The sequence below is a fragment of the Denticeps clupeoides genome, chromosome 7, assembly GCF_900700375.1.
Source record: "Denticeps clupeoides chromosome 7, fDenClu1.1, whole genome shotgun sequence".
In the NCBI taxonomy this organism is placed as follows: domain Eukaryota; kingdom Metazoa; phylum Chordata; class Actinopteri; order Clupeiformes; family Denticipitidae; genus Denticeps; species Denticeps clupeoides.
This window is the reverse complement of record NC_041713.1, coordinates 22,796,686-22,821,490: the sequence shown is the minus strand read 5'-3', so window position 1 is coordinate 22,821,490 and position 24,805 is coordinate 22,796,686. Positions and strand designations below refer to the sequence as shown.

The window sequence follows — 24,805 nt, the reverse complement described above, 5'->3', positions numbered from 1 at the left end:
CAGCATGTCTCATAAACACTTTCATCAAAATACACTGAAAACAAACACAAATATATATATATATATTACAATTATGTTTATACATGATTCATCATTCTTTTGTGCTCGGAACACAGTGTTTTCCAAAAGTCAATAATATTGTTATAATAAAAGTTAAGATGACCAGAAACTATGAAATTTGGATTATAAAAAATACACTTTCAGATAAAAAAAAAGATTCTGCAATACGGATACCGAACAGTTGTGTGTTTACCACAAAGTACCTCAGTTTGTCATACAAACAATATAGAAAATACAAAGTAGGTACATCTGACTATATTACCAATCAGCTTGGTGAACAGGTACTAGAAGAAACACGGGAGACCTTCAGCGCTGCGTTTAATGTCATTAAATAAGCATTTCATCAGTTTTCACAAATTCATTATGATGAGGTGGCCACCACACCGGACCTGTTTCTTCATTCATTTAGGCAAAGAGGGTACCGTGAGGAGCGTCCAAATGTCTTGACGCGCTCACAGCCGCGTGTCCTGGACCTCGTCTTCAGCTTCCTCCTCCAGGGTCAGTGCCACGTTGCCCATCTTGGGCTGGGCCACGTGCATGCTGGAGTTGCGGCGGGGGAAAAGTTTGAGGCGCTCCGCCGGGCTTATGGCCTGCCTCAGCACGCTGGTCTCGCTCACGAGCTTCTGGATGGAGTCAAATGTCTTGACGGAGCCTTGCTCCAGCATCTGATACAAAGGGAACATCAGAACCGCCCCAACGTGAAACCACTTCAAATGCACAACAGCGCTGTTTAACCAACAAGACATGACAATCGTGTGACACAAATTTTGTACTTCTACACCTGGATTTAAATGAGCAAACAACACGAATGTTAATCGGCGATTAGTGTGTTTCTCTAATTAACTTTACACAGTGGTTCCACTCGCTTGGTGAAAAATGAACACAATGACATTGAAAGGCCATGGTGACTATAAGGTGGCTATAAGGTGGTAGTAGCGGGTAAAACACTCGCCTGTGAACCATGAGACCCAGGTTCAAATCCCACTTACTACCATTGTGTCCCTGAGCAAGACACTTAACCTTAAGTTGCTCCAGGGAGACTGTCCCTGTAACTACTGATTGTAAGTCGCTCTGGATAAGGGCGTCTGATAAATGCTGTAAATGTAATGTAATGTAAATGAGGCCAATTTAGTCACCACCCCACAGACTTCGTGCCTCGGTCCGATGGGGGAGCCAAGATTCAAACTCACAAGCTTGGAGGTGAGAAGCCACAATGTTAACCACTGCGCTACCATGTGACCTGCTGTCATCGGAGCTAAAGGTAAACTTGAGTATTTTGTCAGGAGTACATGTTCCCCTTTTTAAGAACACTGAGCAGCAGTCTTGAGATGTGTTCAGTAAAGCACAGGTCACAGTGGCCTCATTAAAGCCAAGAAATACACCCAGTGCTGATAAACGTAATGAAAGCTACATTCCAGTGATTTAATACGCCCCATATCATGATGAACATTTTGTGTGAAGGTGAGAAGCTCAAAAAAATACTTGCCAGGAATGACTGGCACTCCAGCAGAGTCTCTATCCTGTGTTCAGACAGTATGATGGTGCAGTTGGAGAAGGAGTCCCTCAGGGTGCTTTTCAGGGCTTTTATGGTTCTAACAGAGACAAAAAAAAACACCCACAGTGGGTCTAAAACTGGCCTGGACTGCTGACACTTCACGTGACATTCGGTGGCAAGGTTCTCCCCTGATGGCTGTTCCTCACTCACATGGGGTCCAGGTGAGCACTGGGCTCATCCAGCAGCAGGATGCGAGCTCCTCGAAGGATGGATCGGGCCAGACACATCAGCTGTTTGTGGCCGTTGCTGAGGACGTGTCCGCCGTACTCCAGCTGAAAGTCCAGCTTGTCGGGGAACTGCTCAATAACAGACTTCAGACCAACCTGCCACAGAAACGCATGTCACTGGGGGCTGATCCAGGTGTCCATAATAAATTAACATCATATATGTAATAAAGTGTGATGTTATTATAAGAGATTAAGGGAAATCAGGATCCTTTAGGGTCATTATTTGTTGAAGCTCATACGAGGGGAGCGTTGCTTGAGTTTAGCATGTTGGTCTATTCCATATGAATTATTGTGAGGAAAGTTCCCCACAGTTCATCACCTCCTCAGTGACTTTCCACAAGTCCTCGTCACTGTGCCGGCCATAAGGGTCCAGGTTCATGCGGAAAGTCCCCGTGAAGATAAAGACTTTCTGTGAGAAGCAGCAGAGAACTAAAACAATAACGGCAGCTGAGCTGCACACAGTGTAGTTTTGTTATTTGTAGAAGGTTCGGTAGGTTTAGAGAATTACTCAGATCAGTTAAACATTTTCAGATGCCATTACGGTGAACAATTTTGGAGCACTGAATGAGAGATTGTTCTCACCTGAGGGACGATGCCGAACAACCTCCTCCAATCTCTCAAGGCCATGTTGCTCCAGGAAGCTCCATCAACAGAGATCTCTCCATCAGTGTGGGCCAAACGCATGAGGCCGTTGAAGAGTGTGCTCTTCCCAGAACCTGTCCTCCCCAGAAGACCCAACTAAACACACATATTACACACACGTTACATTTCTACCTATTCGATATTACAAAAACACATTGTACATGCAGCTACGCCACAACACTGATCACCTCAGCCGGTTTGTGCCAGTCCAACATTTGAATGGCTTACAGTAAGTACAGTGAGGTTGGAGAAGAAAAAACTGCCTTCCTTCAGATGAGACATTTCCATTTTTTGCCTCAGAATTCTACACAAAACATACCATAATGACAATGTGAAAAAAGTTTACTTCAGGTTTTGGCAAATTGAGTATAAATGAAAAAACTAAGAAATCACAAATACATACAGTGGGTATAGAAAGTATTCAGAAACACTTTTTCACTCTTTGTTATATTGCAGCCATTTCCTAAAATCATTAAATTTTTTCCCTCGTTGATGTACACACAGCACCTCATATTGACAGAAAAACACAGAATTATTGACAATTTTGCAGATTTATTAACAAAATAAATATTCAGACCCTTTGTTCACTATTTAGTAGAAGCTCCCTTTTGATCTAATACAGCCATGAATCTTTTTGAGAAATATGCAACATGTTTTTCTCACATGGATTTGGGGATCCTCTGCCATTCCTCCTTGCAGATCCTTTCTGGCAGCTTGGATGGTGAATTTTGGTGGACATCCATTTTTAGGTCTCTCCAGAGATGCTCAGTTGGATTTAAGTCAGGGCTCTGGCTGGGCCATTCAAGAACAGTCAAGGAATTGTTGTGAAGCCACTCCTTCATTATTTTAGCTGTGTGCTCAGGCTCATTTACTTGTTGGAAGGTAAACCTTCAGCCCAGTCTGAGGTCCTGAGTACTCTGGAGAAGGTTTTCATCCAGCATATCCCTGTACTTGGTCGCATTCATCTTTCTCTCGATTGCAACCAGTCGTCCTGTCCCTCGAGCTGCATACCACCCCACAGCATGATGCTGCCACCACCATGCTTCACTGTTGGGACTGTATTGGACAGGTGATGAGCTGTGCCTGGTTTTCTCCACACATACCGCTTAGAATTAAGGCCAAAAAGTTCTATCTTGGTCTCATCAGAACAGAGAATCTTATTTCTCACCATCTTGGAGTCCTTCAAGTGTTATTTAGCAAACTCCATGCGGGTTTTCATGTGTCTTGCACTGAGGAGAGGTTTCCGTCCGGCCACTCTGCCATAAAACCGTGACTGATGGGAGGCTGCAGTGATGGTTGACTTTCTACAGCTTTCTCTCATCTCCCGACCTCATCTCTGAAGCTCAGCCACAGTGATCTTTCGGTTCTTATTTACCTCACGAGGTGTTTGGTGAGGTGTTTCTCACCAAGGCTTTTCTCCCACAATAGCTCAGTTTGGCTGGACGTCCAGCTCTAGGAAGGGTTCTGGTCATCCCAAAGTCTTCCATTTAATGATTATGGAGGCCATTGTGCTCTTAGGAACTTTAAGTGCAGCAGAATTTTTTTGTAACCTTGGCCAGATCTGTGCCTTGCAACTATTTTGTCTCTGAGCTCTTCAGACAGTTCCTTTGACCTCATGATTCTCATTTGCACTGACATGCATTGTGAGCTGTAGGGTCTTATATAGACAGGGGTGTGGCTTTCCTAATCAAGTCCAACCAGTAGAATCAAACACAGCTGGACTCAAATGAAGGTGCAGAATCATCTCAAGGACGGTCAGAAGAAATGGACAGAACCAGAGTTAAATATATGAGTGTCACAGCAAAGGGTCTGAATACTTAGGACCGTGTGATATTTCAGTTTTTCTTTGTTAATAAATCTGCAAAAATGTCAACAATTCTGTTTCTGTCAATATGGGGTGCTGTCAAAATGGCTGCAAAATAACAAGGAGTGAAAAATTTAAGGAGGTCAGAATACTTTCCGTACCCAGTGTAAGTATCCACATCTTTTGCCATGAAGCTCAAAATTCAGGTGCATCCTGTTTCCCCTGATCATCCTTGAGATGTTTCTGCAGCTTAATTGAAGTCCATCTGTGTAAAAAACAGTAGGTTGGACCTGATTTGGAAAGACACACATCTGTCTACATAAGTTCCCAAAGTTGACCGTTCATGTCAGAGCACAAACCAATAAAGTCAAGGAATTATCAGGACTCTTCATAGAGCTGGCTGGCCACCTAAACTGAGTGATCAAGGGAGTGACCAGAGGTCCTCTGTGGACAGAGGAGAACCTTCTAGAAGGACAACCATCTCTATAACAATCAACCAAACAGGCCTGTATAGTAGAGAGGCCAAACAGAAGCCACTCCTTAGTAAAAGGCACCTGAAGGACTCTCAGACTATGAGAAACTAAATTCTTTGGTCTGATGAGACTGATGAGATTGAACTCTTTGGTGTGAATGCCAGGCGTCTTGTTTTGAGGTAACCAGGCACCGCTCATCACCAGGCCAATAGCATCCCTACAGTGAAGCATGGTGGTGGCAGCATCATGTTGTGAGGATGGTTCTCAGCTGCAGGAACTGGGAGACTAGTCAGGATGGAGGGGAAGATGACTGCAGCAACGTACAGACACATCCTGGATAAAAACCTGCTCCAGAGCGCTCTTGAGCTCAGTCTTCAGGACAACTCTGTGAATGTCCTTGAGTGGCCCAGCCAGAGCCCAGACTTGAATATGATTAAACATCTCTGGAGAGATCTTAAAATGTCTGTGCACTGACGCTTCCCATTCTTCAGAGGTGCTGCAAAGAGGAATGGGCTTAACTGGCCAAGGATAGGTGTGCCAAGCTTCAAAAGACCTGAGGCTGTAATTGCTGCCATCAAGTAGCTGTGAATACTTATGTAATCAGTGTAATTATTTATGACTCCCAGAACTTTAGTGATGTTTTAATAAATTGGGAATGACAGACCCTACTTCCTCTTTCTGGGAAATTTAACCCCCCTCCCTCCCGGTCAGGAAGTAATAGGCCCATTTCTAGTGCACCACCCATTGCATCTGTTTTCTACCATTTTCCCTCCATTCTCCTAATACCCCTTCTGCAGAGGACATCTCAGTGTATGTTGCAAATGTGATCTCTACTGTAGACATCTTGGGACCATGGCCACTGCCAAACTAAACATGCCAATAGATTTTCAACAGTACGTCTCATGTGTGAAAGATGACAACTATGAGATTGTTTATTTTGCTCTATTACGTTATTACACTTAATAAATTCTTCCAAGCATATATTTTTAGCTCAAGTTTTTTTCCTTTATGTGACCCACTAGCTTTTTTAGTGAAAGTGTAAAACTCAGCACACGGTGACCCAACAAAACCTTGGTGAGCAGTGGGCAGCCATGACATGCGCCCGGGGAGCAGTGTGTGGGGACGGTGCTTTGCTCAGTGGCACCTCAGTAGCACCTTGACAGATCGGGATTTGAACCGGCAACCTTCTGATTACGGGGCCGCTTCCTTAACCGCTAGGCACCACTGCCCCAGAAACCAGAATGTAACAGTGTATTCTACGGTTACATTTTGGCTTCTTGTTTGATATTGTGTAGGTTACACTCCCACCTAAACAGCTAAGACATGATATTGCGCGAACTCTGCAAGACCTCAGAAGTTATTCTGTGGTGTCAGATCCTGTACGTTATAATGTGGAACATCATGTTTTCCTTGCTGTCACTGTAACCATATGAAATGTTATTTTACGGTTATAGTATAATATTAAAAATAAAGAAAGAAATGAAAAATAAAAGACATTGAATTCTAAATACATTTAAAAACACAACTGGAATGTGACTTTAATTGTCTTAATGTTTTTGTTTTTCCATGTATTTTTTATTTGTTCTGAATGTCTGGGCATTTTGATCATTTCAGTTCAGTGTGTGTGTGCGTGTGTGTGCATGTACGTATACCTTCTGGCCACCCTCCACTCTGAATGACAGGTCTTTGAGGATGGCAGTGCCCGCCTCTGTGTATCTGACGGTGAGATTCTGGACGTCCATCTGTCCACAACTCGGCCAGTTGTCCCCACGGCAGGCGTCTGGGTTCTCGATAACCAGATCGGATTTCTTGCTCCTTCTACCAGCAGCAGCGTCTGGTTCGGGTTCCTCAGAAGGGAGGTCGATGAACCTGAAGACCCGGTCCACAGAGCGCATCTGGAAATGGCAGTTTTGATTGCGGAGATGTAAAGGTTGTGAGGTCATTACTTATCCTCACACTCAAACGTTTATTTGGACTTGAAATGATGCTTAGCTCTGAGGTAAGCACAGTGTGTGTGTGTGTGTGTGTGTATGTGTGCGTGTGTAGATTTATGCTCATATAAATGAGCCTGTAGATGATGAGCTGTAAATTTTACACACTATCACTGTGCCATAAACATCGGCAGCTCCTACGTGTTCCTCGCTTCTGCGTCAGCCAATCAGAGACCAGTAACCAATTCTCACACAGAGGTCAAAAAGAGCAAGATGTCCTGTGTGCTGATAAGCTCTGCCAGGCTTATTTACCCACATTGCAATGTGGGAAGAAACACACAGGACACACTGATCTCTACCAGCCTCCTGTGGAACAGAACAACTTCAAAAGAACTGAAGAACTGATCTCTGTTCCACGAAAACTGAAAAACAGGTCAGAATGACGCATTTTATTAGAAGCAACTCTCCAAATAAACTTGACGTATAATGTATAGAGCAGTGCTGGCAGGAAGCTGATCATCAGGTCCAGAAAGCAAATTTAAAAAATTTTAAACAAAAAGGATTGAACAGACTGTGTGTTTTAATAAACTGTTTTTTTTTTTACTTTTTTTTTTACATGAATGATATGTGTGTTTATGCTGGGGGTGTTAGCCTAGCGGGTAACACACTCGACTATGAACCAGAAGATCCAAGTTCAAACCCCACTTACAACCATTGTGTCCCTGAGCAAGACACTTGTGTCTCCAGAGGGACTGTCCCTGTAACTAGTGATTGCAAGGCGCTCTGGATAAGGGTGTCGGATAAATGCTGTAAAACGTGAATGGGTACACACCATGCCATCCACAGCAATGCTGGTGACAACACACCACTGGAAAGTTCCATTGATAAGCATGGCCATGGTCACAATAATTCCAACTTCTCCCACATGGGGGTCCTCTGCCAAACCACACACACACACACACACACACACACACACATACAATCATTATGACATCAAGTCCTACTTCAAACGCTGTTTCCCCATGTGCTTTCAAATTGGACGTAGACAAATTCAATTGGCCATGAAGACTACAAGCCAAGCATTAGGCAACGTCCACTCACACCGGTTAGGAGTCAAACAAATAATGTGCTGCAGCTTCCTACTCTCTCACTTTTTCACATTATCTTGTGGTTAGACTTTAAAATAAGTCAACTTTAATTCATGGGTTTCTACTTAATCAGAAAAAGAACAGTAACACGCTATTACAAAACCCAGGGAGAAACCTTACTGGTGGTTCCAACAGCAATCCAAGCAGACAGAGTGAAGAAGAGTGTGAAGACGATGTCGGAACGCAGGAGGAACCAGCGCAGAGTGGAGAGGTAAAGGAACCAGGTAGCGGTGTGGGTGTCCAGAGCCTTCTGGAACTGACCCTCAAAGTAGGCCTGGCGCTCGAAGGCCCGGATCGTCCACAGCCCCTTCATGGATACGATGAGGTGTGAGAAAATGGGACTGCGGGCTGAGAGCGGGAAGAATGGATATATGGATTATTATTTTACAGACAATCGATTCTTTAATTAATGTAAGAATATAAATAAATATTCACTGTCAGAATCAACAGCAGCATAAAAGCGCATGATTCTGGCTGGTCAGCTGGTCACAAACATCTACATGTACATCTTTATGTCTCATGCGATGACTGATGATTATGTGTTTGATATGTTTGGATGGAGGCTTGAACTGTCTGCAAAGACTGGTCTTTCAGGAGCCATTTCACACTTTTACATTTTGAAATACATTTTCAATTCATTTTCTATGGAGTTCAACCGGGTTCTAGGTCAAACAGCTAAAGAAGGTAGATAGATTCCACAGCTGTGCAGAGCCATTTGTAGAACAAGATAAAAAAAAATACGCTGAATTGTCTAGATTGTATATAAACCTAAATGAAATGAAGAGAAAAACTATTCTTTTTGATGTGAATGAACACAATAAGAAAGAGATAACAAGGTTTCAATAGCTAACAAAGAACATAATTACATTCAATGTCTTGTTTTGTGTGTGATTCTGAATAATTGTGATGATTCCCTCCCACGGGACTGGAAAGAACCCAGAAGGAGAGGCGAGCGGCGAGAGTTGAAAACTTTCTGAAGGTCGTGTAATTACTCTGATTACTCAGCTGACTGCCATCTGGTAATGAGCCATTCGGTCCATTAGGTCACAATAAAATGGGGAATCTTGGAAAAAAGACGTGAGCACAGACTCTTGGCCCGTGTGCATGAACCTCGAGTTCACTTTTGTGCAAGCCTGGCCAGTGGCAATAAAGGCAAATGCTAAGTGTGCATATCCATCCAGGGGGCGCCGCAAACTTAGAAAAAAAAAAAAAAGTGTAACATTCCACTATTCTTAAAACTAGTTGGCATTAATGTGTCTTAATATGAAAAGAACAAGCCCACATGAATTTACATATTAAGTAGTAGTAGTAGTAATAATAAGAATGATATGTAGCTTTCTTATTAGACCACCCTGCCTGGACACGACCCTGGATGCAAGGGGGCGGCACCTAAAATCTTCCCTGGGGCTCCAGATTTGTTAGGGCCGGGCCTGCTTTTGTGTATGTCGTGGGGAGCGAATGAGAAGGAAAAATGAAAAGGAAGGAAGAAATAAAGCTGCTGTCCTTTCATTCTCCATTAGCCATGACACGGTGCTTCATGTAAGAACTCCTCCAAATCAGCATCCTGCTGTTCAGGATAGATGAGTTAGCGACAGAGATGCGAGGAAATGTTATGGAAATGATGGAAATAACATCATTCCTTTCACTCTCCAAAACTCAACATTATACCAGCCACACCATCATAGTTAAAGACTAATGCCAGGATGGCAGAGGAGGAAATCCCAGATGAGACCCTCTCCTGTCATGCTCATTTCCACTTCCAGGCCCAGTTATATTTTCTTCTTTAAACAGATCTTACAAAACAGATCTCAGTGTAGAAGCATTGAGAGTAATAACATGAGTTGAGGGAATAATAAGCTAGACTTCATAATACAAAATGTGTAAAAAAACGAATTCATAGGGGTAGGTTAGGCAGTGCAGTGATCATTGATCAGGTATTTTGTAGGTTGCAGTTGTGGTTTGTTGGTATTTTGTAGTTTGCGGTTTGTTTTTAAGACCAGACAGATTTTAGCTGAAGTGTGCTGAGCTAAAGAAAAATGATATTGTGCTGGAGAGGTCTTCTGCCCCTCCGCCCAGCCGTTTCCTCTGGATTATCCTACATCCCCACCCACCCGACCTTCTCCATCCTCTTCTCCTCTCGTGTTGAGCCACCAGGATGACATTTGCCCTTCACTCTTCCCTCCGCACTCCTGATCCTGACTACAGAACAGTGCATAACAACTGTGACCTTTAACCTCCCCTCGCAGATCAGGGTCTGCCATCAAACTTGCAGCTATGCTCTTATTCGCAGAGCTGCAGGACGCAGCTTTGCCCTGATACACCCTCACCCTCAGTTTCCAGCTGTTTCAACTGCTGGCCTGTGCGCAAGAAGTACTTCCTCATGAGGATGAAGATGATGGCCAGTGGGGTTGCAGCAATATAAATGTATGGCCTCATGATTGTCACCACCAACAGGCATCCAATCACGATCAAGAAGAGCTGCAAGCACAAAACAGCAAAAAAAAAAATCCCAACACCACACCGTACTGTAAATCTTTACAGTAAATTGCAGTAAAAATTCAGCAGAAAAAACTTCAATGTTTCCTTCAGTGGGGAAACCACAGGATATTACCTGGATGAGGTCAAACATGAGGAGTGGAAGCATGTCATCGATGGTGCCCATGTCTTTTGTGAACCTGTTCATGATTCGCCCTATTTGAAGGAAAAATGAGAAGATTAGCACCCGAGCATATTCAACATTCGAGATATTATAGTCGACTCTGCTAACCTGTCTTCATGGTGTTCAGCACAGACATGGGCGCCCGGAGAACAGAGCTCAGCATCTTCTCATGGAGCTTCACAGAAACCGAGATCATGGTGTGAACCAATGGCAAACCTCGCATGAAGCCCAGGGCCAGGATGCTCTCCGAGGTAGCTACATAGATGTAGATGATGTAGTAAATACTGGTGGGCGTGATGATGACTGGGCCCGACTGACCCACTGAGGACGTGTTTTTTTGAAGGGTGGCATTGAATCCAAACCACTGGTGCTCCTCTTGCCACACCTTACTAACAAACAAGGTCATGTTTAGGTTAAGGTACCCGATATTCTGTCATATATAGGCAAGGTTAGAAACTGCACTCTGTATTGAAAATCCAGGCAGAATATTAATAGAAGACATTGCTGTAGGGGCAGCTGTAGGGTCTGTACTTACTCTGTGATCAGGTAAATACCGACAACAGAGAGGGACACCTACAGACACAATAATCAAAATTACTCTGAAAATTCAATTCACTCTTTCAGTTCAAACACCTGCCCAGTAAAGTCCTTAAAATATTCAGTAAATCAAAAAGCCATTTTGCAAGACGTAGCACATTGAGTGCGTTCAGCAATTTCAATATTCACTGTCTTGCATCTTTAATTTGGCAGTGGCCATTGTCCTAAGATGACTGCAACATAAATCACATTTCTGATCTCTAGTGATGGCGTTGTGCTTTGGCGAGGAGAGAAAACCAGAGATAAGCAGAACAGGAAAGAGGGGTTCATTGTTGCTAGATTGGATGGTTTCAAAATGCTTTTTTGAATGATTTTGGGCTGAAAAAAGCGTAAAAGTCCCCTGTTATGAAAATGTTACTTTGTGAGATTATGTAACATGAATGTGAGTTCCGCTGTCTGTGATCTTGCAGTGGCAAGAAACGATGATAGATGTAAAGAGCGCTTTGGTCATTCTGCTTCATGGTTCAGAGAGCAGCAGCTCAGACAGTCGGATCTGGAATTTGTCCCCTTATGACATCATAAGGGGAAAGGTTAGCTCCCGTTTCTCAGGCTTTTTTCACAAAGAGAATTTCCTGCCCCTCCCCTAAAACCTTATCTCCACTGACCGTCACGGCTTCCAAATGCGCAAACCATTGCAGTTGCTCTGGGATTAGATGTAAAAAAAAAAATTTTTTTAGTTCCATCATGTGAGACTCTAAACCTAATGCACAAGTATGTTAATTTTATTTATTTATGGAAAATGCCAACATGACTTCCTGTTTGCACCAAATATTGTGGTTGGTGAATCGTGTTGATGACGCCATTTCTGTGAATGCCTGCTCAAATTTTATAGGCCACTCTCCTCCTTGTCCCGCCTCTTTCCTCCTCATTATCATTGAATTTTTCTGTATTTATTCATGTAAATTCTAAGGATGTACTTGACCTGATGTTAGTGAACAAGCCCAACATGCTATTATTGGAGAATCTGGGTTACCATAGCATTAGGCAATTGCACTAGATTCATGTTTATGCCTTAACACTTACCTCAGCTGCAAACAATATGAAAATAAAGATGAGAACATAGATCAGGTTTTTATTTGTGCAGATGTAGCGCACATATGTGCTCCAATTAGTTGTTTCAAAAACATCTTCAACCTGCTGGTCTTCAAAACACGCCTGTGAGGGGAACCAAATATTGGTCAAGAACCAAATATCACTAGTGCACTAGTGCATACAAGCCTTATATTACTTATTTAAATAGCCTTTGCATCATGGGTGCATATTGTGATGCTTCCACCACTCTGGAACAGGAAAAATCTCGACTCATCACATTACATGACCTTTTCCCATTGATCTTTGTCCCTTTTTTACACTTAACCTGATTAATAATTGACTTTATTTTGGCCACACAGTTGTTTAGTTCCAATCCTTTTGGAATATACAATGCAGTTATTGTATAGCAGAAGAGGAAATACTTCTACTTTCACTATTAAACAGAGTTCAACTGTCCATTTTCTACCATGTGACTTCACCAAAACAATTAAGAGGACTCTAATCATAGTGTTTTTAAAAAAAAAACTAAAATCTTCCAGATTTTAATATGCATTGGACATTTCTTAGCCAAATTTGAGTAATTTCACCACTCTTACATTTGCTTAATGATGGTTGGTAATGGTACACGGTCTTTCTGACGTGGTTATTTAAGAAATAAGAAGGTATTCACTTTATTAGTTAAGATTAAGTAACATGTAACCATCTGAATCACTGCAGTAATTAGCCTTCTTCTCCGCTTCAGATTTTGTCAGATATCGGCTAAAATATTTCTAATGCTCATTCACCTCAATCTGCTCTCCTTCCATGTCCTCGTTAAAGTCATGCAGACTTTCAGTGGACAGGCGACGGGAGTAGATGTCCAACTCCGAGGCCAGCTCGCTCTGGGGCAGGACGGACATCTTACGTCGGAATGAGGACTGGAAGGTGTCCCGCCGGCCTCCAACTTGGGAGTTGGTTATGAAGTCGAGTACCGACTGCCGCCTCTGTCCAGCCACGTGGACACCGTGGCTGTGGTACACATCCCCACCGGAGAAGCACTCATCCACCAGTTCGTTCTCCGGCATGATGGACAGCTTGCGTTCGGTTGGCCGCCTGATCTCCTCCTCCGAACCCGCTGCTCCGGTAGCCGCTGAGGAGATGAAAGAGAGCTTGCGAGCGGCAAGTGTGAGAGGGTTAAGGAGAATCGACGGTCTGCGCTCATCCCGCAGCTCGCTGTAGGCGGTTTGCTGGCGGAAGGAGGGTCGCTCGGCGCGGTGTCCCGCCGTCTCGTCCACGGAGACGCGCCGCAGCGTCTCGGAGAGAATGGAGCTGCGGCGCTCCGCGTCAATGCTGTCGTATGCCTCCATGCCCAGGATCAGGGAGCTGAAGTCAGGACGGCGCGCCTGCAACTCCGAGAACGTGCCGTAGAAGAAGCTGTCGCCGTTGTGCAACAGGAGGATCTTGTCGGCCCGTTTCAGGTGCTCCAGCTTGCTGGTGATGACCACCCTTGTTTTGGAGGCCATCAGTTTACAGAGGCATCTGTAGGAACAAGTCAGGTAGTATACGGATGTGAAAACCCTTATTACTACGTTGTAGGGTATTATTCATTTGCACAAGTACCTTTCAAAGATCTCCTTCTCTGTAGCAATATCCAGGTGTGTGAAAGGTGCATCCAGCAGGTACACATCAGCATCCCTATACACAGCTCTGCAGGGCAGCGGAAAGGTGCACACTTTTCATCTTTAATATCATGTGCTAACATGATCAGACCCGACGCTAAACCACTGACAGATGTAAAGTAAAGGAAATACAACATGTCTGGTTGTATTAGGTAGCAACTGGATGCTGGACACCAGACAAGAGGACCATCAATGTTTGTGTGGATTGAAGACTAACCCAACTGGTCTGAGTACGATCCGCCGGAGTAAACTTCATTAGCGAGAATATGTCTGTTTCTGTGTGAGTGCGTGAGTGTTGTGTACCTCGCCAGAGCCACACGAGCCTTCTGGCCTCCGCTCAAGTTCAGACCCCCCTCGGCCATGTTAGTCTTGTCACTGTCAGGCAATGCAGCCAGGTCCTACAGAAAAGGTCACTGTTTCAGAGGCTTTACATGTTAAAGTTCCATTATATCTTATAAGTTATTACAATAAGCTAAGGGCAGCGATGTATGTAACACAAACTCAAATGACCCCCTTCTAATACCCTGATTGAAACAGACATGTGGACAGTAGGCCTACCTCTTCACTTTAGTCAAGATGGTTGTTATCCAGAAAGCATTATTCAGAAAGAAGAGAGATTCTTAGCACACAACAGATCACACCGGAGTACGTCAACAAAACAGGACCATGCTTTACAAGAAGTGAATAAATGAAGTGCTGCCCTTAAAACCACTAAAGACTGACCTCTGCAAGAGCAGAAGGTTGCTGCTTTGTTGCAATTTGCACTTATAAAGACGATCCCCCTCCACACTGAAGGAGGTTTCACTGCTGCCATAAAGACTTCACCAGACAATTCATTCTGAAATGACGTCTCTGCTGGTCACTGGGTGTCTGTGTTCACCGAAATGACATGTAGTATACCACGGTGTTTCTGTTCAGTGAGAGGCCATTTAAACCCCGTCAAGTGTTTTAACTGATGTACAAAAGTTTAGACTTAAAGTAATTGGTCGAGCTGATTCATTTACATCCATTACATCTGTAATTCTGGTATTTATTCTATTTGAAAGAGAAGGCATATTTTCCATTTCTTCTAAAATCTGATCTGGCCAGTGAGACTTGAGGACTGAGAGTGGCGACGCTAATGGTGTCATATCACACAACCACACACCTTGCGATGTTGCTCGGCACCTGACAGACACTCAGAGACGGAGTGAGAGCAGCAGGTTTGAAGTGTTAGGCAGGGAGGGCACCCGACAGGGCGGAGTCGCTGCACCCTACCTGTTCCAGCTGACAGGCTTTGATGACGCTCTTGTAACGGTATTCATTGTACGCCAGTCCAAACAGGATGTTGTCTCGTATGGTGCCGGGCATGATCCAGGCCATCTGCGGGGAGTAGGAGATGCGACCGCTGTGTTTGATCATGCCCTCAGATGGGACCAGCTCGCCCATTATGGTCATGAGGAGAGAACTCTGCAAAACAGACGACGACGAGCGTCTGAATGTCTGTTCATCTCATCGCTTCCCTGCAATCTGTTACTGCTTACTGCACAATTCACTTTAGTAGTCAGTACCACCACTGACCACCAGTGCTATAACCATAGTCACTACCCAGTGATGTCTGCGTCTCATGCTCTCCTCGAACATAAATACTTATTAGCCTTATTCAGCTTTTTTATACTTTGTTCCATAACTTTATTCCAAAAGAGAGTTAATATATAATAACTATTCATGTGACGAATACAAATCTTCAATCTTCAATCTTGAACAGTCGAAAGGCTGTGAATCTATGAATCTTATAACCTTCAGACCTTAAGAATTTTCTCTTCTTTCATTTTCCCACTACTTATAAGCAAACAAACCAATAACAGCATTATGTAACTGAGCTTCTGTAACATATTTTTTAGTATTCAGCAACAGTTAATACTAACATTAATACTGCTTTTCTGAGACGTAGCACTATATATAGGGCCATCTGTGGGCCATCCAGGATTGGATCCAATACCATTATGATGTCCATGGAACTATTACTGCAAATAATAATAATACAAAGAAGAAAATGTTGCAATGTTGTCTAATTTCTGTCCAGAATCTGAGGTTCTGCAGAAGCAGCTTCACCTTCCCTGATCCCGTGGAACCTGCCAGCGCTAGCATCTCTCCCTTCTCCAGCCGCAGGCTGATCTTCCTCAGCACTGGAGTCACATACAGGTTGGTGAAGAAGAGGCCGGAGTCTCCGTTCAGCTGCCCGTTTTCCTGATCTTTGTTTTCACGTCTTATCTTGTCAAACAGCTCCCCGATTCCCTGACGCAGGGGAGCAGAGGGAAATATCTCATCATGTTCCAGATTGAAAACATGGTACTTGCCTATCGCAGATTTCCAGCTATACATGCACATAGACACACACACCTCATCCCAGGAAGCAGTAACATTGACCAGTTCCATCCCAGTGGCTGTGGGATTGTACTCCAGAACCTTGTATTCCTCTTTACTGAGAAAGTCCTACAAAAAATACACATGAAAGACTATCAAAACGTTTTTCTGTCTTGAGAAACATGGAGGACGTGAAGATATGAATACTTCTTTGGTTACATTTCTAAAAGAGACTTCAGATCAGATGGCAATGGAGCCACATGATCTATATATATTTGGTAAAATGATTGTAAAAAGACTATATAACTGACACATGCTCAGCTGTTGGAATGAGAAAAGCCTGAATGCACATAAGCATAGTTTGAAAAAGCTCTACAAGTTCACAAGTTCAAAAATTGACTTCCAAAAATATGTATCCACTGCTTATTTTGTCATTATATGCAAAGGTAATACAACATTTTTTAATTTCACTGTGTTTTAAAGTTTCCAACACGTACCTCAATCTTCCTGAGCAGCGTGACTGTGTCATACCACATCTGGATGGAGGCCGGCAGCTGTCGAGTGACGGTGATGCGTAACGTAATGCAGTAGGACAGGGTGGTAAAGATCCTGCGCAGGATGATGCCTCTGGTCAGCGCGTGAGGAACAATGGCTGCCGCCACGATCCAAATCGCGGAGAAGAAGTATGCGGAGCTGTAGAAGTAGCGTAGGGAGCCAATCTTTTGTGTGAGCTTCACTTCCTTTCTTGAAAAAGAAGGAAATTGGTTAGCTGAGACCCATTTACCCAGAACCATTTGAAAATTCTACCCAGCATACACTGTACATTTACGGCATTTATCAGACACCCTTATCCAGAGTGACTCATATTGACAGCAAGCACTGTGGCTCATACTTTCTCATGTTATTGATGATGGTTTCCATGATCCCCTCCCATCCATAGACCTTCACAGAATGAATGTTCTCCATTATCTCAGAGGTCAGAGCAAGCCTTTTACTGGTCAGCTTGGCCCTTTGGGCTCTAAGAGTCACCAAGAGAAGGTAAAGTAGTCAAGTTCATATTTAAACAGCCATATGTTTTATGTAATTGTAACACATTACATATATTTTAATACACATTAATTCAGGAATTCTATCGTTTATTATGCATTTTACTTCACTATATTTCTTGGTATGGTGATTGCAATGACCCTTAAAAAACAACATTTGCAGCCATTTGCTAAAATCATTTAAGTTCATTTTTTCCTCATGAATGTACATACAGCACCTCATATTGACAGAAAAACACAGATGATACGTATCTTGAAAATAAATGGGGCAGTGGTAACCTACTGGCTAAAAAGGCTCATGACTGGAAATGCACCATCAAGGTAAAAAAACTGCCACTTACTTGAAGGGACCCATCTTGTGAGAGAGACCAGCCTGGATGATGCCCAGCACAGATATAGCAGCCAAGGCGCATAAGCTGTTGACATCAATGAGCTCCCACACCAGGCCCACACACAATATGCACTGCAGTGGGGAGATCCACACAAAGTGGGCCATACCCATACTCTGTAAAAAAATCAAAATGATATATGATATTAACATCACAGAACATACAGATTTACTCCAGTCAGACCAACAACCAGTCAGAACAGAATTTATCGCAAATATTTACAAAGAGTAAACTTACTCAGTAATGAAAACACGAACATCAAGTAGTTTCATGACCTACATGGATGTACATGAGCAACTGCCCCCCCCAACACTCATGTATCCGCATTTCTTTCAGATACGTACAGTTAATGATAAATAAATATTTCACCTTTATTTCAAATCAATTTGAGTTGAATTCATGCAGGGATAAAACAGGGTTTCAGTTAAATTATTTCTAACGACAATAATAATAATAGCTACAAACCAAAATTCCTAAAGAAATTTTAATGGGCTGGGTGTTGCAGAATAATAAAAAGTTCCTAATAATGTGGCCAGATTGTGATTGTGTTGCTAAGGATTTTCTAGGTGGCTGATAGGGTTCACTCAAGAGTTTGTGTTCAAATTCATAAATGTTAATGACAACATTCAGCATGTCATCTATATTCTTTAATATCCAGATACATGTCATGAACGACAACTTTACATTGTTTTTAAAAGCCTAAATATGTCCCATTGATAATCTTTTCAAACTGTTAATCTAGCGAAAGAATATTTTTTTATGATGCATCTAATGAATCATTTTTCCTTATCAGTTCAATTTGATTCGGTTCTTGATTATTTCCACATTAATTGACCAATATAGCTATTTATACATTCTAATTTAGATATCGAAATGAAATAACCCTAATTTCTTAACATTTCAATACTTGTTTACTTAAACTCAAAATTAGAAAATAAAAGTCAATTAAGTGCAAAATAATGTCAGAAGTAGCATTTGATAAGAAATAAAAAGGTCTTCCAGAATAATTTCTCAGAACAACAGAAAGAATACAAGTAAACTTGGGGGTTTAAATATTGTTTTATTGCTTATATTGAAATAAACAGCAGCAATAAAAGCTGGGAGCCCACCATGGTGTCCTTCCTGAACCTACAGAAAGTTTTCAGAAACACAAATACGTGTGTTCACTTTTTTTGAAAGTGAATTTTCCTTTTGAATTTTCCTTCTGTCACTGTTAAAATAAACCTACCATTAAAATGATACTGTTCTGAGACTTTTCATTTCTTTGTCATTGGACAAATAATTATTTCCTCCACTGTATTTCAGAGAACCAACATTAACCTGACGCATTAGCTGGGATTTTACAATGTCCTGGTTTTGGAGCTGCTTCTTGACATCATTGTCATCCTGCAATCCATCCAATATGGAAGTGTCTTATGATCATTAGGGACACAATGGTAGTAAGTGGGGTTTGAACCTGGGTGGGGTTTCAACACTAGGCTACTACCAACCCATGGCAAAAAAGAAGATAACACTCTTCCTCTTCCCAGCAGCCCCCAGTGCCAGCTCCCTGAAGACTCACTCCACTGTCTTCTGCAGTGCATGTGGAGCTGACCGCAGCTGCCGATCCCAGTCCTGAGGAGCCGTCCTCTGGAGTCCCTCGGTCGAGAGGAGCAGCACCAGCCTGTGATGAGAGGGTCCCGACTCCCTTTCCTGACCCCACGTCCGGAAAAGCCAGCAGAGCGGCCAGGACCAGAGACGGATGATCCTGTGTTTTGTCTGTCGGTGCGCATGTGTGTGTATGTGTTGTGTCTGTGTCCCCCCCCGCTTCTCCTCTTCTTGTCCACCAATTCGCAGTTCCTCTGATGAGACAACCCTCAGTTTGGAGGCCCCTGACCCAACTGCGCCAATCCAAGGATGTCCCTGAAGGATGTCCCTCTGTCCAGCCTGGGGGGGCACTCCATGCAAGTATTTTTTTTGGGGGGATGGGGGGGGCAGTCCTAATTGGGGGCTCCTTCTGAGTGGGGGTGAGTGAGAATATGACTGGGCTGAACCCCCAACTGACCAGCGACAAGCGAGGGCCCGGAGTCCCCAGAATGGCAGGTGGGGTCAGCCTGGGTGTGCCGGCCAGGGCCTGTGGTTCTCAAGGAGCGCTGCATGGGCTCCAGCGGCCACGCAGGGACAGGCCCTGTGTCTCCCACGAACCTCTGGAAAGTTCAGTAGGGACATGAGACACCAGTGGTTACATGCAGGGACAGGACCTGCATGTCACTCGAAACACTGGGGGTTCATCAGGGACGTGCAGGGACAACTCGAGCCGCTGGCTGGACCAAGCTGGGACGAGGCCAGGTTCTGCCATGCCATGGAGGACCTGCAGAGCGAACATCACGGAGGCCCTGTGGTTGCCACCACATTCCCTTCCTCCCCCCTGGCCTTTGATGGGATGCCTCAGAGCGGTGATAGTGAAGTGATTGTCATTGCGATACACTGCAGCACAGCACATGGTGACACAATAAAAAGTGTCCCCTGCTTTTAACCATCACCCTTGGTGAGCAGTGGGCAGCCATGAAGGGCAGTGTGTGGGGACAGTGGTTTGCTCAGTGGCACCTCAGTGGTACCTTGGCGGGTCGAGATTTGGGAAACTTGCGTGGCCGCTCCCTTAACCGCTGTGCCACCACTGTCCCTGGTGATTAATGGGTCCTCCCAGCGGACGCTGATTAAGCACGAGTGATCAGGACCCATTAAAAAAGTGCATGCAGCAACAAGGAGTTGCTGCAACATTGATGTGGACACGTGCATGCCTTTTGTTTGTTTCAGTTCCTGACAATTTGTCACATGCTTACAGGTTTGTTATTGTTTCCTCTTGGCCATCGCATCGTTGTTTCGTTTGTGATTATTAAATATTCCTTTGTCCAAAAATGTCATTCTTCTGCGCCTCCATCCCCATTACACCCAGAGTCATGACACATGTTTATTGGGTTACCCAATAAACGGGATTTCGGCTGAACTGTGTGCGAGCAGCACAAATGAATTCAATGTAAAAAGAGGCATTCCAGACAAGCGGGGAAAATGAGCGGGGGTCTGAAACAAAGCGTCTGCTTTTAAAATGCTAATAATGTTAAATTATCATTCAGTACATTTCTATGGGAATAGCAAATCTCACACAATTAAGTACTATATACACACACACAACCTGGTACAACCCGCATTAAGTGCTGAGAAAAGGACTTAAGCAAAAAATCAAACACAACAAATAAATTCAGTACTAATAAACGATCATCTTATCTTAGCTCATCTTATCTTAAATAGATAAATAAAGTTTTTCGATTAGCATTACCATTTTTTTGTACGTGATCTTTCAGTCATTTGTCAAAATGTTTGACATGACAAGATCTATGAGTCAACATCAAATTAATGTTTGTGCATTTTACCATCTGGCCACAAAGTTGAAAAAAGTCACCAACTCTGGTGCTGCTTACACACAGCTTAGATCTTTCCATGTTCCACCACACCTCATTCTACTCAAGAACTGGGTGGTAACGTGTACAGAAGTTGAACCAGTAGGGCAAAAATGTGAGGGACAGGTGAAGAAACCTGGTACATTTGTCCCAATTGTACCGGGTTTCTTCTACGAAAAGTTTTTTATTTATGATCAAAGTGCACGCCACACCCATGCACGTACATACACACATGCACAGAGTGGTCTGATTCAAGTGGCACGGTGGTGCCCTTGTTTCGGAGCGAACCCAGAAATGGCATGAGGCCGAGGCGGCAGTAAAAGAAGCAGCCGGCTAAACACGCATCACATCAAATGCAGGTGATAATTGCCTTGGAACTGTGGCAAAGTACATCAACATTCATCGCCCTGGCGCTACACGTCTGAGGGAGCTGAAAATTCATTGGCTCTTCCCTGGCAGAATGCAACGCACCATATGCACCTACTGTTTACGCGTCCTTCCCTGTATTCCATCCTCGGGTGGCCGCTGTGCAACTAGTCGCAAACTCACACTCACTCACTCACTCACTCACTCACCACATTCCTTCACGGGTCCCTATAACTGTTCCCTATGAGCTGTGAGTCTGTGTATGTGCGTGTGTCACACTTGCCTGGTCAAACTTGCTCAGGTGGGCAGACAGCAGACTGACCAATTCACCTGTACTGATTTTATCCAGCACGCGACTGGACAGTTTCAGGGTCTGCAGGTCAAAGGTCAAACAGAGTTGTCTGGCTAAGCACAATTCTGTTTAATTTATACCAAGCATTCATGAGAACGGCCCTGTCCCGAACGAGAACTGGCGTCACCTGACAGGTACTGAGGGGGGTTGGCACCAGGGCAGCCCAGACGGACCTCACCTCACCTTCTTGTAGATGAGGCTGAACAGCGCAACGCGGATCTGCATGCCCAGGCGGTGGAGGCCAAAGACGGCCGGCTGCAGCAGCAGGAAGCGGGCGGTGAAGAGCAGGCCGAGGCCCAGAGCCAGGAAGTAGCCCTGCTCCCTCTCTGCAGCGTGGAATGGGTCAAACTGGCCAATGATGCGGCCCAGGAGCTGCGGCTGCACGGTTTTGGTGGCCTCCTGATGTAAAGATAATGAGTAAAAGTCATTTCAATTACACACAATATAAAACCGCACTCACTCATTCCCTTTCATTACCACTTATTTCCCGGCACAGCAAGCCACCACGATACAATTTAAATTACACATGATACAGAAAATAATAGGGTATTAAATGTTATATTATAACAATGTTGTTATGGTTATTACTATTATTATCATAATGAGCTATAACATTCAAATCACGTTTATTAGCCAAGTATGTGAGGGAACACATCAGTATAAAACAACGACAATATTTAATATATTCAAATATCTCAAATATCTTATATACTGAAAAATACAAATAATACAACAGTACATAAAACGTTGAACGTGTGTTTTCACCACTCTTCTAATCTAACTTTGCCAGATTGACATGAAACGGTGTGACGTACGAATGTTCTCTGCTTTTAATGCGAACCCAGGCACCCTGAAGGTGACACCTACATGCGACGCCCACATTCACAGCTCCGGGTCACCTGACCACCGACCACGGTGGCTCACTGGCAACGGACAACAATGCTGTTGCCAGGAGACGCCCTGCTGGACTCCGGGGTCCCTGTCATTCCGTCATTCTCACAGAGGGAGAGAAAAAGAAAACGTACCCCCAAATACATGAGCACTCCACAGAGGACAAAAGGCCAGAAGAAGGTCCGAACTCGGGCCAGGGCAAACAGCAGCCGGGGATTTTTCTTTCCAGAAGCGACTTCTCTGTCCCATTCCCTACCACACATTTCACACACACACAACTCGAGTTACAGCCACGTTGTTTCCTGTCCTGCCGTATAACCAGGGAGATCTGGCCAACGCCGTGGGGCTGCGGCAAGAACTCAAATTAAGCAGATATCCATCACCCTCCCGGAGCTGAGCAGTGTAAAGGTCCACATGCAGAGAGAGCAGTGAGGGGTCTGTTTTATGTGACAACTCGGGGACTTCTGGGAGGGGTGGCATTAACAAAGAAAAAAAAAAACAGTGAAGGTGTGACATTTACTACTTCTGAGATGTGACTCCAAACGGGTCTCTGTGTGCAAATGTGTTGAATATCACCTACTGAATGTAAATTACCGCAGTAAACCTTTTAACAGTGAGAGCATTATTATAGGGATATATCAACGTTAATGGAGTTTCTTCTACGGGACACCGACCTCTCCAGGCACTCCGCCAGCGCGTCGGCTGCGTCCGAGGACGGGGTCAGATACACGTCCGCCAGGCCCAGCCGCTCCCTGAAGCCCTTCCTCATGACCGGGCCGGTCCACCTGGAAGCCCACACACAGACACACACACACACACACACACACACACACACGCTCAGACACGGACGTGCGTCCAAACCCACTGGAATAGAAGACCTCAACTCGGAGGTGTCAGTGTCATCTCTCCTCACCAGAAGAAATATCTGGAGAAGAAGTTGGCATCTTCCACAGGTGACCTGCGCATCCTTGCCAGACCTGCCTCGTCCCAGCGCCGGGTGCGTGTGCCGCGCGCTCAGCGTGCGCCGCTTTTCAAGCGCCGGCTCGGCGTGCGCGCGCCGTGACGTCACCGCGCGCCGTGACGTCACCGCGGCGGCTCGCTCGTCGAGGCGCTCTCACTTTTTATCGTCCACCGCCGGATTCCCGTCTCGATGTTATACCGCTAGATGTTTGCGATTTATCGAGCCTGGTTGTGATAGCCTTTTTAAAACGGACCAATTTGGGTTTAGAATTAAAAAACAGCAATTTACCGAAGCCTACTAACCACTGTATATATTAAACTTATAAAATATAAATATCTATTATATATTATATAAATATATATTAAACAAGTCCGAAAAAATTGTTTTACGCTTCATGGTGATCTGGGTTGGTCAGATAAGCACAATAGTCTCTAACAGCAATGTGAAGATGAGATAAAGATGAGATTATTAGAAATTACAAGCACATGTTTCAATTTTGTTTTAAATTTCAGCTTCGGCTTCAAAGAGCTTGGAATGGTAAGATTTGGTTATTTCGTTATTGAAGTCAAATTAACGGCACATGTGAAAACCCCTGGATGGGGTGGCTGGAAAACTGGCAAATCTCACCTGTCTGGAGCAGGACTTCCTTCACTCACTGAAAATGTGGAATTTGAAGAGATGCAAAAGGGTATTATCATACGTCTGAGACAGCATGACACATCACTCTCCACTGTTATCACCAAGTGATGACATTTCTTCAGCGATGGATTTCATCAGAGAACAATCTATCCTGAGGCCGATTTGTTCTGGTGTCTTTAGGCGACCGTTAACCTGACTATAACGTATTATCCATTACCCCATATCATGCTTATTATGTTGGTTTAGAAAGCCAACATCTCGTCCTCTTATTTCTCCTTCTCCTCATACATTCTTATTGTACGTCCACCAAGCTTCACGTTATCTGGCCCGGTGCTGTGTGCTTGGGATTTTATATGCATCCCTTATTTGACATGTAAACCAATATAACGTAATATATACCAAAACTGCATGACCACCTCGTTGCGTTTGTTCACTTTATCTAAGCTGACGTGTTGGCATAATAAAAAAAGAAACATTGATCAAATATTGATTTACATAAACTGATTATTGCGAAATGTACTTGTTTTCATTTAACAATGACCTTACGTGTCTTGAGTAGGAGACTGTTATCTCAGGGTTCTCTCAGCTGCAA

General features: G+C 43.9%; 1 protein-coding gene across 4 annotated transcripts; it reads right to left on the bottom strand.

The window, feature by feature from the left end:
* Nucleotides 1-5: 5 nt before the first annotated feature.
* Nucleotides 6-23,836, bottom strand: cftr (CF transmembrane conductance regulator). 4 transcript variants are annotated; one of them, XM_028985216.1, is made up of 27 exons: nucleotides 23,527-23,836; nucleotides 23,288-23,398; nucleotides 22,748-22,865; nucleotides 21,906-22,121; nucleotides 21,654-21,743; nucleotides 17,520-17,683; nucleotides 17,025-17,150; nucleotides 16,630-16,876; nucleotides 16,169-16,261; nucleotides 15,881-16,063; nucleotides 15,044-15,235; nucleotides 14,090-14,184; nucleotides 13,728-13,814; nucleotides 12,914-13,646; nucleotides 12,120-12,251; nucleotides 11,035-11,072; nucleotides 10,608-10,888; nucleotides 10,452-10,531; nucleotides 10,168-10,318; nucleotides 7,961-8,188; nucleotides 7,525-7,628; nucleotides 6,414-6,656; nucleotides 2,425-2,580; nucleotides 2,162-2,251; nucleotides 1,766-1,938; nucleotides 1,547-1,652; nucleotides 6-725 (listed from the first exon to the last, which is right to left on the bottom strand). In XM_028985216.1, exons 1-27 carry the CDS (start codon nucleotides 23,577-23,579, stop codon nucleotides 513-515), a joined length of 4,503 nt encoding a protein of 1,500 aa, XP_028841049.1. In that variant the 5' UTR covers nucleotides 23,580-23,836; the 3' UTR covers nucleotides 6-512. The 4 variants fall into 4 exon arrangements, 3 of the variants coding, with proteins under 3 accessions (XP_028841049.1, XP_028841051.1, XP_028841050.1); XR_003750247.1 differs by lacking the exons at nucleotides 6-725; nucleotides 1,547-1,652 and adding an exon at nucleotides 2,673-2,788 and having other exon boundaries at nucleotides 1,852-1,938; nucleotides 2,162-2,192; XM_028985218.1 differs by lacking the exons at nucleotides 6-725; nucleotides 1,547-1,652 and having other exon boundaries at nucleotides 1,852-1,938; nucleotides 2,162-2,192.
* Between the last annotated feature and the right edge of the window lie 969 nt (nucleotides 23,837-24,805).

Excerpts from the sequence above, each read along its gene's own strand:
- cftr (XM_028985216.1), bottom strand. The coding sequence starts at position 23,579 with ATGCGCAGGTCACCTGTGGAAGATGCCAACTTCTTCTCCAGATATTTC. Across the intron at positions 21,744-21,905 it reads TCAGCCTCATCTACAAGAAG|ACCCTGAAACTGTCCAGTCG; the intron begins GTGAGGTGAGGT and ends TTTGACCTGCAG. Across the intron at positions 14,185-15,043 it reads AAGCCTGTCAGCTGGAACAG|GACCTGGCTGCATTGCCTGA; the intron begins GTAGGGTGCAGC and ends CCTTTTCTGTAG.